The following is a 13,178-nucleotide window of genomic DNA, read 5'->3' as shown; positions in this document are numbered from 1 at the left end:
TCTAAAGAATAACAATATCTAATTTTACACTATAATGTCCCTTTAATACAAAATAGCCTACTAACTGAGGGCTCGTTTCCATTGAGTCGGTATAAGCAACCGAAGCGGGTCACAGCTTAAAGCAGTTTTTTTGGTTTAAATTTTCTTTTAGATTTAGTGCTGCACCAGGCATAGGCCTAGTTGGAGTTTTGTAGTTATGTGCTTTATTATATTTTTATATGTAAGTACACATTGAAATATAATTAAGAACATAGGAGCTATTTCCCATACATTTTTATACTTTGCAGCTTTGGGCTAGATTACAAGTGGAGCGATAATTTATCTTGCATCCGTAAACAGGCAAATTCACCTGTTTATGGGCAAGTGATAAATAACCAGCCATTACAAGTCGCTGGTTATTGCTACCGCGAGCTTGCGGTAGCAATTAGTGCTTAGAAAATTAACCAGAGATCAGATCTCTGGTATTTTTCTAAATGTCCCCCAATTGCCCCATTTTTGTCTTGTAGTTTTTATAAAAAAAAAAAATAGCATTTTTAAAAAATAAAAAACAACTGCACAAAGCAGTTTTAGGGGTTAAAAGTGGCGGTGTGCCTTTACATTGCGGTCTATGGGGAACGGTGTGTTCCCTGGAATCATATATGTATATGCTTACATACATATATATTTATGTGTTAAGATGTGCCTATACATATATAAACATAAAATATATATGTATGTAAGAAGATACATATATACTTAACATTTGCTGCCCATCGCTGTGTGACTTACCCCCTTTGCCGCAGTAGGTTCTCATGCCTTGTCACGGCATGAGAACGTGGCTCCCATTTGAGCCTTTGGAAGCGCGCTCTCGTGAGCCCAATACTTCCGTGCAATGCGACGGCAATACCAGTGCACGCAAAGTGGAGCTTAAATATCGCTTTCGCGAAAGCGATATTTTGCACTCCACTTGTAATCTAGCTCATTAATGGAAAACAACTTCAGTGTTATTCACAGAAAATGTTGCTAGTCAGGTGGCATTATGAAGTAGCCGGGAGGGTCATTTATCTTTCATGAATCAGATAGACCATACAGTTTTAAGCAACTTTCTAATTTACTTCTATTATCTAATTTGCTTCATTCTCTTGGTATCCTTTGTTGAAGGAGCAGTAATGCTCTACTGGGAGCTAGCAGCTTAAATCCAATGACAGGAGGCATATATGTGCAGCCACCAATCAGCAGCTTCTGAGCCTACCTAGGAATACATTTAAAAAAAGGATACAATAAGAACAAAACGAATTAGATAATAACAAAAAAAAGTTATTTCAAATTGCATGCTCTGTCTGAACCGTGAAATAAAAAAATGTTGGTTTTATGTCCCTTTAAAGGGGTACTGAACCCAAATTATTTCTTTCATGATTCAGATAGAGCATGCATTTTTAAGCAACTTTCTAATTTACTCCTATTATCAATTTTTTTTTTCGTTCTCTTGGAATCTTTATTTGAAAAAGCAGGAATGTAAGTTTATGAGCCGACCCATCTTTGGTTCAGTACCTGGGTAGCGCTTGCTGATTGGTCGCTAATTAGAAAGTTGCTTAAAATTGCATGCTGTATCTGAATCATGAAAGAAAAAAAATGTGGGTTTAGTATCCCTTTAAATAGGTCCTGGGGAGAACACTGCAATTTTACTGTACATTGTCCCTTTAACAGCCGCTATATGACAACTTCTTTCCTGCATGGTTTAGGAGCAACTCCATTAGTGTCATCTGGTGCCGCCCATTGCAAACTTTAGGGCATCAGACATAACGTCATTTCAAATAGGAACATTGCATTGTCGAATTTAGTTAATTACAACTAAATAACATTAATCTAAATCTACAGCAATATAACGTAGTGAAGATAAAAGACGAAAATCCATCGTTTGACAGTATTCCTTCAAAAGCTGCCTGCGCAACACAAACTGTCTCCGTGGAGCCTTCAGATAATGTGGTTCTGCCTGGGAAAAATTACACGAAGACACAAATAGCAGATAAGATTGTGAAACACGCCTCTAATATTATTCATCTGCTCAGTGGAGAGGTAAGTACAGATATGCAGGGCGGGGTCGGCTTTGATAAGAGTTCAGCTTTTGGATACTATGTAATATTATTTATAACTATTGACAATGTTAGTATAAATGCATAAACCGATGAATTTTACATCTGTATCCACTTTAAGAGCTACGCTATTAAAGGGACAGTCTAGTCAAAATTAAACTTGCATGATTCAGATGGGTCATGTAATTTTAAATGACTTTTCATTTTACTTTTATAATTACATTTGCTTTGTTCTCTTGGTTTTCTTTGTTGAAAGCTAAACCTAGGTAGGCTCATATGCTAATTTCAAAGCCCTTGAAGAACACCACAGCTAGAGGGTGTTAGGTCATGTGTGCCATATAGATAACATTGTGCTCACGCACGTGGATTTACTTTTGAGCTGGCACTGATTGGCTAAAATGCAAGTCTGTCAAAAGAACTGAGATAAGGGGACAGTCTGCAGAGGCTTAGATACAAGGTACTCACAGAGGTAAAAAGTGTATTATTATAACTGTGTTGGTTATGCAAAACTGGGGAATGGGTAATAAAGGGATTATCTATCTTTTTAAACAATAAGAATTCTGGAGTAGACTGTCCCTTTAATTACAGAGTTCCTGTGGATTTTTAGCAAGAAATTGGCATATCGAGTTCGACCCTTGATACTTGCAGGTAGGAGGTCACCTTTGAGCGGCTAGGAATGCCTGATTTTTTCATGCCCCTTCCTAGACCCTTTAGGTTGCATAAGTTGTTATTGAGACTCTGTTACTTTATATATATATATATATATATATATATATATATATATATATACACAGACTCACGCCTCTTTTCTCCCTCTGCCCCATGGTCTATTTCTTTTTTATGACATGATGAGTCCACGGATCATCTTAATTACTAATGGGATATTCACCTCCTGGTCAGCAGGAGAAGGCAAAGAGCACCACAGCAGAGCTGTTAAATAGCTCCTCCCATCCCTCCCACCCCAGTCATTCTCTTTGCCTACGTTAGTGATAGGAAGTGGTAAAGTGAGGTGTTGGTATAGATGCTTCAATCAAGAGTTTATTATTTTTAAAGTAGTGCCAGAGTGTGCTGCTTTGTCCTGGGGTGTAGCCGTAGTCCATATCAGTCTCTTCAGTAGAGCATTGGTGGCTTTAGAGCAATGGGAACTTGTGGGACATAATTCTCACTGCGCTTCCTATATATTATTTCTGCTCTTACCCTGAAAACCTGAGGAATATGTATTCAGGAATTTATTTTTCTTCACAGGTCCATGTGGGGGATAGGACCCCTCAAACCTGGTGACCTGCCTTTTGCTGTCAGGCAGACATATGAGGTATGTGCTTGTTTTTTTTCTGGGAGCACTTAGAGGAAAAGGAGCACTTTATTATACTTCATTACATTACATAAAGGGCTTATGGTTGCCTGGCAAACGTATAAGGCACTTTATTAAGGGACAAAAAATGCTCTCAGAGTCTGAGAGAACCAGACAGCGTGTTACAGGGACTAGGGCTGGGAGATAAGCACTTGAATGTTGGTTCTGTATCATGGCGTTTATTTTAATATGCTATAACGTCCGGGAGAGTGTTGTGACGGTTAGCCACGCCCACGATGGGCGGATCTTCTGTATTGCGCGCCTTTTTTCTGCGCCTCTATCTGAAGACACAGTGAGACCAGATACAGACCGGATAATTCCTCTGCCTAGAAACGCATGTTTTCTGTCTAGATCAGGCGTTTCTAGGTCCGGAGGGTAGCTGAATCGTTCCCCTATCGAGTCCGGATTGATTTCCAGGAGGGAGTTAGAGGCTCCGGTCTTGCAGTCAGGTAGGCACCTCAGCAGAGCTGCTGAGGTGTAGGGGTGTCATTTTTATTTGTGTATGGTTGTTTGAACACGGTTTCTCTCACACGCAGTAAAAAAGTTACACTTTTAAAGAGACAGTAACATTTTTTTTACATTCAAACTTTTTGTGTAAAAATTAAAGTTTTCTACTGCATATTTATATTGTTGTGATTCAGTATGGACCTAGGAGACTTGCAAAGTGTTATTTGATCCTTGTGTTTGGATGCAAATGTGGAACTACCAATCCCTTTCTGTCCCTCTTGTATTGAGAGGACTTTAAGTTATAGGGAAAAGATTTTTCTTGAGCAAAACTTTTCAAAGGCGGATGCTGTCCAAGAGTCTAATGAAGAGATTCAAGGTATGCTGCAGCTTTCTCCCCAAGCGTCCCAAATTTTACCACCTGCTCAAGCCGTGCCCTGTACTTCTGCTCTAGCGCCCACTGGAGTTACCTTAAAAGACATAGCTTCTCTCATGTCTTCTACAATTTCTGATGCATTGTCTGCTTTCCCAATGTTGCAGGGCAAACGTAATTGGAAAACCAGACAATCAGTAAGTGAGGTTTCTGATGCAATTGTGGCTATTTCGGAGGTACCCTCCCAAGGACATGAAAAGGAGGGTAATGCAATTCCATCTGAAGGTGAAATTTCGGATTCAGAAAGTTCATTGCCTCTGACGGACTCGGAGGTTGTAACTTTTAGGTTCAAACTAGAACACCTCCGCCTGTTGCTCAGGGAGGTTTTGGTTACTTTGGACGACTGTGACTCCACGGTAGTGATAGCCCCTAAGAAGTCTAGTAAATTGGACAGATATTTCGAAGTTCCTTCTTACTCAGACGTATTTCCTGTTCCAAAGCAAGCTTCAGAGATCATTACTAAGGAGTGGGAGAGGCCAGGCATACCCTTTTCTCCCTCTCATATTTTTAAGAAGATGTTTCCCATAGCTGACTCATTCAAGGAGGCTTGGCAAACAGTTCCTAAGGTGGAAGGGGCTGTTTCCACTTTAGCCAAGAGAACTACTATTCTCATAGAGGATAGTTGTGCTTTCAAAGATCCTATGGACAAAAAGTTAGAAGGTTTACTTAAAAAGATTTATGTTCACCAGGGTTTACAATGGCAGCCAGCTGCGTGCATTGCTACCGTCACTAGTGCGGCAGCATATTGGTTTGATGCACTATCTGAGTCTCTCAAGACTGAGACTTCCTTGGAGGAGATCCAAGACAGGATAAAAGCTCTGCAGCTAGCTAATGCTTTTATTACAGACGCTTCCCTTCAAATTGTTAAACTGGGAGCTAAGATTTCAGGTTTCTCTATTCTAGCACGCAGAGCCTTATGGTTAAAACCTTGGTCTGCGGATGTGTCATCTAAGTCTAAGCTTCTAGCGATTCTTTACAAGGGGAAGACCTTGTTTGGACCTGGCCTCATGGAAATTATCTCTGATATCACGGGAGGTAAGGGTCATCTCCTCCCTCAGGATAAGAGAAACAAACAAAAAGGACGACAGAGTAATTTTCGTTCCTTTCGAAATTTCAAGGGAAATTCTTCCTCTTCCTCCTCTAAGCAGGAACAATCTAAGCCTACATGGATACCCAGCCAGTCTTGGAATAAGGGTAAACAATCCAAGAAGCCTGCTATTGAATCCAAAACAGCATGAAGGGCATGCCCCCGATCCGGGACCGGATCTGGTAGGGGGCAGACTTTCCTTCTTCGTTCAGGCTTGGGTTCGGGACGTTCAGGATCCCTGGGCAATAGAAATAGTGTTTATCACCAAAAGGTTTAGGAAAAACAGCACACCTTCTTCTTCTATAGTGGGGCACGGAATAAAAGACTTGCCAGGTACCAAATAATCCAAGTACAAAGTGTATTCCAGCCACCAAACTTCTTTAAAAGACCTTTATTTTCACATAGGGTCCTCAGCAGTAAATTGGAACGTTTCAAGCCTCAGCAGGCTCTTAATCATGTATAATTGAACATACACATGTAAATGTTTTTATATACCCTCACCTGTTATTCAACATCCTGTGTTAAGCTGATTGCACAACAGTGCCATCTTGTGGATACAATTCAATGTAACACAAAGTTATCACAGGAAGTGAATAAATACATAAACAGAACATTTATTTAAAAATACATATACATCTATGTACAAATATTAAAAGAGGTACAACACACAACCTTTTATATAGATGTTTCAATCAACTCATATTGTTTTACATATTACTTCAAATATATGCAGAAATTCTTCCTACAGAAAAACTTTTTCAGAAAAAAAGACTCCAATCAAAGTCCTTATTCATTCCTTTTGGCCTCATTGATTCCAATTTGTATACCCAGAACATCTCCCTGGTCTTTAGTAATCGCTCTCTATCACCACCCCTTCTAGGCCTAAGGAAGTGAGAGGAAACTGGAGCTTCTTTATTTTTGCATCTGATGTTAGACTTATGTTCAGTTATCCTCTCCCTTACCTCTCTACAGGTCTCGCCAATATAAATTTGGCCACATGGGCATTTAATGAGATAGACACAATAGGTAGCTCTACAAGTTAGGTATTTATTTATTTTGATTTTTTCCCAGTAGTGGGATGGTAAAAGTTTTCTCCTTTTATCATAGAACTACAATTGCTGCAATTCAGACATGGGTAGCAACCATATTTCTTAGGCCCAATGGTTCTTTGGCTATCTTGTTTGTGGCTACCAATGTCTGAATGCACCAACATGTCCCTGATGCTCCTATTTTTCTTATAGGCCAACATTAAATTATCTTTAAATTCAATGACTTCTGGATGACAGTCTTTTATAATATACCAGTTTTTCTTTAAAATGCCAGTAATTTTGTTACTCAGCCTATTAAACTGTGTGACAAAAATCATACGATTTGGTTCTTGTTTTTTACTTATCTTTTCTGCACCACTCTCTTTGGAAATTATATCCAATTGTTTAGTAATTAATGATGGAGGATAGTTCCTATTTACAAACTTATTGGCCATCTGTTCTAGCCTATATTTACATTGATCTTTATCTGATACTATCCGTTTGACTCTAGTGAATTGACTTTTAGGGATTGCTTGAAAAATATTTTCAGGATGATAGCTGCCATATTTTAGCAAATTATTCCTGTCTGTGCTCTTAATGTAAAGATCTGTATACAGAAACCCTCCTTTGTTGTATACAAATGTATCCAAATATTCAATCCCTACTTCATTCATATTTAGCGTAAATGTAAGTCCTGTAACTGAATTATTTAAGTCTTGTACAAATGACAAGAGGCTACCAACGTTGCCCCCCCACACGCCAAAGACATCATCAATATACCTCCAGCAGGAGGCGCCATGGCGTTGGAATAATGGATGGGAATATACATAGTATTCCTCAAAATTATTCATGAAAATGTTGGCGTATGTGGGGGCAACGTTGGAGCCCATTGCCGTTCCTTGTCTTTGCAAGTAGTATATATCTCCAAACAAAAAATAATTTTCATACAATATAATGGAGAGTAATTCAATAAGAAAACCAATTTCCATCTCGGTATAATCACTATTTGATCTCAAAACATTCTCTACTGCTGTAACCCCACTAGTGTGTTTTATAGAGGTATACAGGCTGGAGACATCCAAAGTAAATAAAATACATTTACCTCCAACATACCCAAGATCTTTAAGCTTAGTTAAGAAATCATTAGTATCTCTAACATATGAATTTGCCTGTTTTACAAATGGCTGCAATATTCTATCCAAAAAGACAGAGATAGAAGAAAAAATAGAGCCCATGCCCGCCACAATTGGCCTGCCAGGGGTTTTTTGTTTAGCTTTGTGAAATTTTGGTAGGACATATATCACTGGTCTAATTGGATTATCAACATATAAGGCCTCTTTAAATGTTTCTGTTATTATTCCCCTCTTAGCAGCAAGATCTAAAATATTTTTAATTTCTTTATTAATCTCAATAGTTGGATCTCTGCTTAATACTTGATAAACCTGATTATAAGCTAGTTGTCTGTGAATTTCTGCCATATAATCTGTCTTGTCCAAAAGGACAATGGCTCCGCCCTTATCGGCCTCTTTAATAATGATCTCCTTATTATTCCCAAGTCTTTCAATGGCAAGTTTGTCTTTTTTGTTTTTTTGCACCAATTTCTTTTTCCTCTCTCTCTTAAAAAGAGTGTCAATCTCTTTTTGTACCATATTCATGTAGGTGGCTATACTGTGTGTAGCTGTAGGTGTAAAAGTGCTTTTTCTGGAAATACCATATTCCTTAGTGTCTCTAAATCTAATATAATTGGTGTTATCAGTGCTAGGTGTTTGTGCATAATCTTTTTGCATTGCAAAATAAATTTTCAATTTAAGCTTCCTAAAAATTTTTTGCAAATCTTGTTGAACCAAAAATTCATTGTAGTGATTATCCAAACAATAAGATAAGCCTTTATTCAAGGCCATCTCCTCTTCATTACTTAAAATATAAGAGGACAAATTATGAACCAAACTTTCATTTGATAGTGCAAAATCATTCATACCTAACCTGCACTCACTCCCATTCATACATGTTTTATCGTGTTTAAGTGCAGCATTTAACTCAATAGTAGCTCAGAAAAATAGGAGCATCAGGGACATGTTGGTGCATTCAGACATTGGTAGCCACAAACAAGATAGCCAAAGAACCATTGGGCCTAAGAAATATGGTTGCTACCCATGTCTGAATTGCAGCAATTGTAGTTCTATGATAAAAGGAGAAAACTTTTACCATCCCACTACTGGGAAAAAAAAATCAAAATAAATAAATACCTAACTTGTAGAGCTACATATTGTGTCTATCTCATTAAATGCCCATGTGGCCAAATTTATATTGGCGAGACCTGTAGAGAGGTAAGGGAGAGGATAACTGAACATAAGTCTAACATCAGATGCAAAAATAAAGAAGCTCCAGTTTCCTCTCACTTCCTCTCTATGGGTCACAATATTAGTCAACTTAGGTTTCAAATTTTGGAACAAGTGGATAGGCCTAGAAGGGGTGGTGATAGAGAGCGATTACTAAAGACCAGGGAGATGTTCTGGGTATACAAATTGGAATCAATGAGGCCAAAAGGAATGAATAAGGACTTTGATTGGAGTCTTTTTTTCTGAAAAAGTTTTTCTGTAGGAAGAATTTCTGCATATATTTGAAGTAATATGTAAAACAATATGAGTTGATTGAAACATCAATATAAAAGGTTGTGTGTTGCATCTCTTTTAATATTTGTACATAGATGTATATGTTTTTTTAAATAAATGTTCTGTTTATGTATTTATTCACTTCCTGTGATAACTTTGTGTTACATTGAATTGTTGTATCCAGTGGCGTAGCGTGGGGGGGGCAACAGGGGCGGTTGCCCCGGGCGCGTAATTCTGAGGGGCGCTTCCAGCCTCAACTTAGCAAAGGGAAGAAGGGAGGCTAAAAATTCTGACAGGCCCCCAGCTCTGTTCTGCGACCCATCAGGAATGTGGTGATGCCGCGACTAAGGTAAGGTGTCAGGACCAGACTTACTTATAGCCCTGTTTTTGCCTGATACTAGCAACATGCAAAATGCAGCTTAATTACGGTTCTATTATTACCCAACAATTAAGTTCCCTTCCAACAAAGGACCCAGAGCCAGAATGCCATGCATTGCCTGGGGCACTTTTTAAGGATCTCTAAGCAGAGGTGGGGGGGAGGAATCCTTAAAAAGTGCAATAAATCTCTTTCAAACCCGTGGCACTGGTGGCAGCATGGCTGGGCTCTGCCTTTCTGTTAACCCCAGTTACCTAGTTAGTGGGATGGTGGAGTGATCAGAGACCATACTTTCATGTTTGACCGGATTCTGATTACAACTTACGCCATCTTGTCCTAGCACAAAAAAAGTATATTTGTGACAGTTGACAAAAATGAGACCTTGTTTCCTGTATTTGATTTTTCCCCTCCATAATCTTCCTATGGCAGAAGTAGATTTAGGGATTTGTGTGCTGTCTGGCACCATGATTTTGCTGCTCACCAGGCATTTCACTGTGTTTGTCTCCTATCAAAGAAGTCCTATGAATTCACCATCTTGAATCTATTTCTTGCTGGACTCCTGAGGTGTGGACTTTTACCGATTTTTAGGGTTTGGGTGCTCATTGCCTTTTTTTTTTACATTAAACCCACCCTTACTGCATTTAAAGTAAAAAAAATAACTATAATTTGTGTAAGTAAAAAAATTTAACAGCACCCCCCTAAATACCATACACCCTCCCCCCATATATGTATGTAATGCTGGGTTGTCTGTCCCATGCCCCTTTTATATTGATTACTTACAATTGTTATATTTATTAAGGTAGAATATATACCCCACTTTTATATGTCATTGGCACCCAAAAGACAGTCTGCCCAGCAGGGACAACCTTATGTAACAGCTGCCAACCTGTGTGTCCCCTTTTCCTCTTTTTAACGACTTACCAAAAACCTATTGCACCACATATACAATATGGGTTGCTGCAATGTGGGGGTGGGTGCACCCTGTGGTCTGCAGTATTTGTACCATGAAGTTTTACAGATCAGGACATGTCACCACCAGATGGGGGTTAAGGGGGGCTTTCCCCCCATGTGTAAAATGAGAATAAATCTTAAAATGTAATATTGTATATATTTGCCCAGCTCTGGAGAGCTGCAGACAGGGTTTGATCAAAGGGGGATAGCGCATAATGCTTGCAGGCTTCACCCACTGCCTCTTGTATTGCCAATATATTATTTTCATGGCTTTGTTTGTAAGGCGCTACTGATTAGCAGCTGCTTATGACAAGGGACATATTTTGGGGATATGGGTATCATCAGCAATAACTGTTAGTTATCCAGTAAAGATGGTTAAGGGAGCATTTTGTGGGAGAGGAGACAGTGTCCCTTGCTTTATGTGATCTACCAGGCTTGGGTCTTTGCTTGGTTTTTCCCAAATGTAAGAAGAAGCAGCATATCTAAAATGGGGTTGGGGGGGCGCAATACTTGCCTTGCCCTGGGCACTGACAACCCACGCTACGCCACTGGTTGTATCCACAAGATGGCACTGTTGTGCAATCAGCTTAACACAGGATGTTGAATAACAGGTGAGGGTATATAAAGACATTTACCTGTGTATGTTCAATTATACATGATTAAGAGCCTGCTGAGGCTTGAAACGTTGTAATTTACTGCTGAGGACCCTATGTGAAAATAAAGGTCTTTTAAAGAAGTTTGGTGGCTGGAATACGCAATAGAAATAGTGTCTCAGGGATACAAATTGGAGTTCAAGAGTTTTCCTCCCAGAGGCAGGTTTCTACTTTCAAGATTATCTGCAGACCAGACAAAAAGAGAGGCGTTCTTACATTGTGTAGGAGACCTCTCCGCCCTGGGAGTGATTGCTCCCGTTCCAGTACAGGAACAGGGTCAGGGTTTTTATTCCAATCTGTCTGTGGTTCCCAAAAAGGAGGGAACCTTCAGACCAATTTTAGACCTCAAGAGTCTAAACAAATTTCTCAGGGTTCCGTCCTTCAAGATGGAAACTATTCGTTCCATTCTCCCCTTAATCCAGGAGGGTCAATTTATGACAACAGTGGATTTAAAGGACGCGTACCTACATATCCCTATTCACAGGGATCAATACAAGTTCCTAAGGTTTGCCTTCCAGGACAAACACTTCCAGTTCATAGCTCTTCCTTTCAGCCTGGCCACTGCTCCCAGAATTTTCACAAAGGTTCTGGGGTCTCTGTTGGCGGTACTTCGGTCACGGGGGAATTGGGGTGGCGCCTTATCTGGGCGACATTCTAGTCCAGGCGCCATCTTTTCAACAAGCAAGATCCCACACAGACATAATGTTATCTTTCCCGAGAGCTCACAGGTGGAAGGTAAATTTGGAAAAGAGTTCCCTAATTCCAGACACAAGAGTCACGTTCTTAGGAACCATAATAGACTCCCTGTCTATGAAGATTTTTCTGACAGAAGTCAGGAAATCAAAGATTATCGATACTTGTCTAGTCCTTCAATCCACTCCTCGGCCGTCAGTGGCTCAGTGTATGGAGTTAATCGGGCTGATGGTGGCGGCAATGGACATCATCCCGTTTGCTCGTTTCCATCTCAGACCTCTGCAGTTAAACATGCTCAGGCAATGGAACGGAGATTATGCAGACTTGTCTCCCCGAATAACTCTGGAGCAGGAGACAAGGGACTCTCTTCAGTGGTTGTTGTCTCTGGATCATCTCTCCCAGGGAACCTGCTTTCGAGACCTTCTTGGGTGATTGTGACAACAGATGCCAGCCTTCTGGGGTGGGGAGCAGTCTGGGGCTCTCTCAAGGCTCAGGGAGTTTGGACTCAGTCAGAGTCTGTTCTTCCTATAAACATTCTAGAGCTGAGGGCAATCTTCAATGCCCTTCTGGCCTGGCCCCAGTTAGCCTCACTCCGGTTTATCAGTTTCCAGGTGGACAACATAACTTCAGTGGCTTACATCAATCATCAGGGAGGAACGAGGAGTTCCTTAGCGATGATAGAGGTAGCCAAAATAATCCAGTGGGCGGAAGCCCACTCTTGTTGCCTATCGGCGATCCACATCCCAGGGGTGGACAACTGGGAGGAGGATTTCCTGAGCAGGCAGACCTTTCATCCGGGGGAGTGGGAACTTCATCAAGAAGTTTTCTCCAACCTGATAATCAAGTGGGGTCAACCAGAATTGGATCTCATGACATCCCGACAGAATGCCAAGCTCCCGAGATACGGTTCGGTGTTCAGGGACCCCCAGGCGGCACTGGTAGATGCTCTGGCTGTTCCTTGGACCTTCATGCTAGCATACCTTTTTCCTCCGTTTGCTCTTCTTCCTCGGGTAATTGCTCGAATCAAACAGGAGAGGGCTTCGGTGATCCTCATAGCACCAGCCTGGCCTTGCAGGATTTGGTATGCGGATCTGGTGGAGATGGCATCTCTGCCACCTTAGAGACTCCCGTTGAGGAAGGACCTTCTGATTCAGGGACCCTTCCTTCATCCAAATCTAGTTTCTCTGAAGCTGACTGCTTGGAGATTGAACGCTTAATTTTATCCAAGCAGGGATTTTCTGATTCGGTCATAGAGACCATGATTCAGGCTCGTAAGCCTGTAACTAGAAGGATTTACCATAAGATTTGGCGTAAATATCTCTATTGGTGTGAATCCAAGGGTTACTTATGGAGTAGAGTTAGGATTCCTAGAATTTTGTTTTTTCTCCAAGAAGGTTTGGAGAAGGGTTTATCGGCGAGCTCCCTAAAGTGTCAAATCTCGGCCTTATCTATTTTGTTACACAAACGTCTGGCGGATG

At 40.4% G+C, this 13,178-nt stretch overlaps 1 protein-coding gene across 1 annotated transcript in view; it reads left to right on the top strand.

The window, feature by feature from the left end:
- Positions 1-13,178, top strand: part of LOC128666999 (zinc finger protein 391) — a 44,565-nt gene that overhangs the window by 13,781 nt on the left and 17,606 nt on the right. The window contains exon 3 of the mRNA XM_053721852.1: positions 1,858-2,055. Within this exon, the coding sequence (XP_053577827.1) occupies positions 1,858-2,055 (198 nt within the window). The remainder of the gene's footprint in view (positions 1-1,857; positions 2,056-13,178) is intronic.

This window comes from Bombina bombina, chromosome 7 (assembly GCF_027579735.1).
Source record: "Bombina bombina isolate aBomBom1 chromosome 7, aBomBom1.pri, whole genome shotgun sequence".
NCBI lineage: Eukaryota > Metazoa > Chordata > Amphibia > Anura > Bombinatoridae > Bombina > Bombina bombina.
Note: the sequence above shows the minus strand (reverse complement) of the source record. Positions and strands in the feature narration are given on the sequence as shown.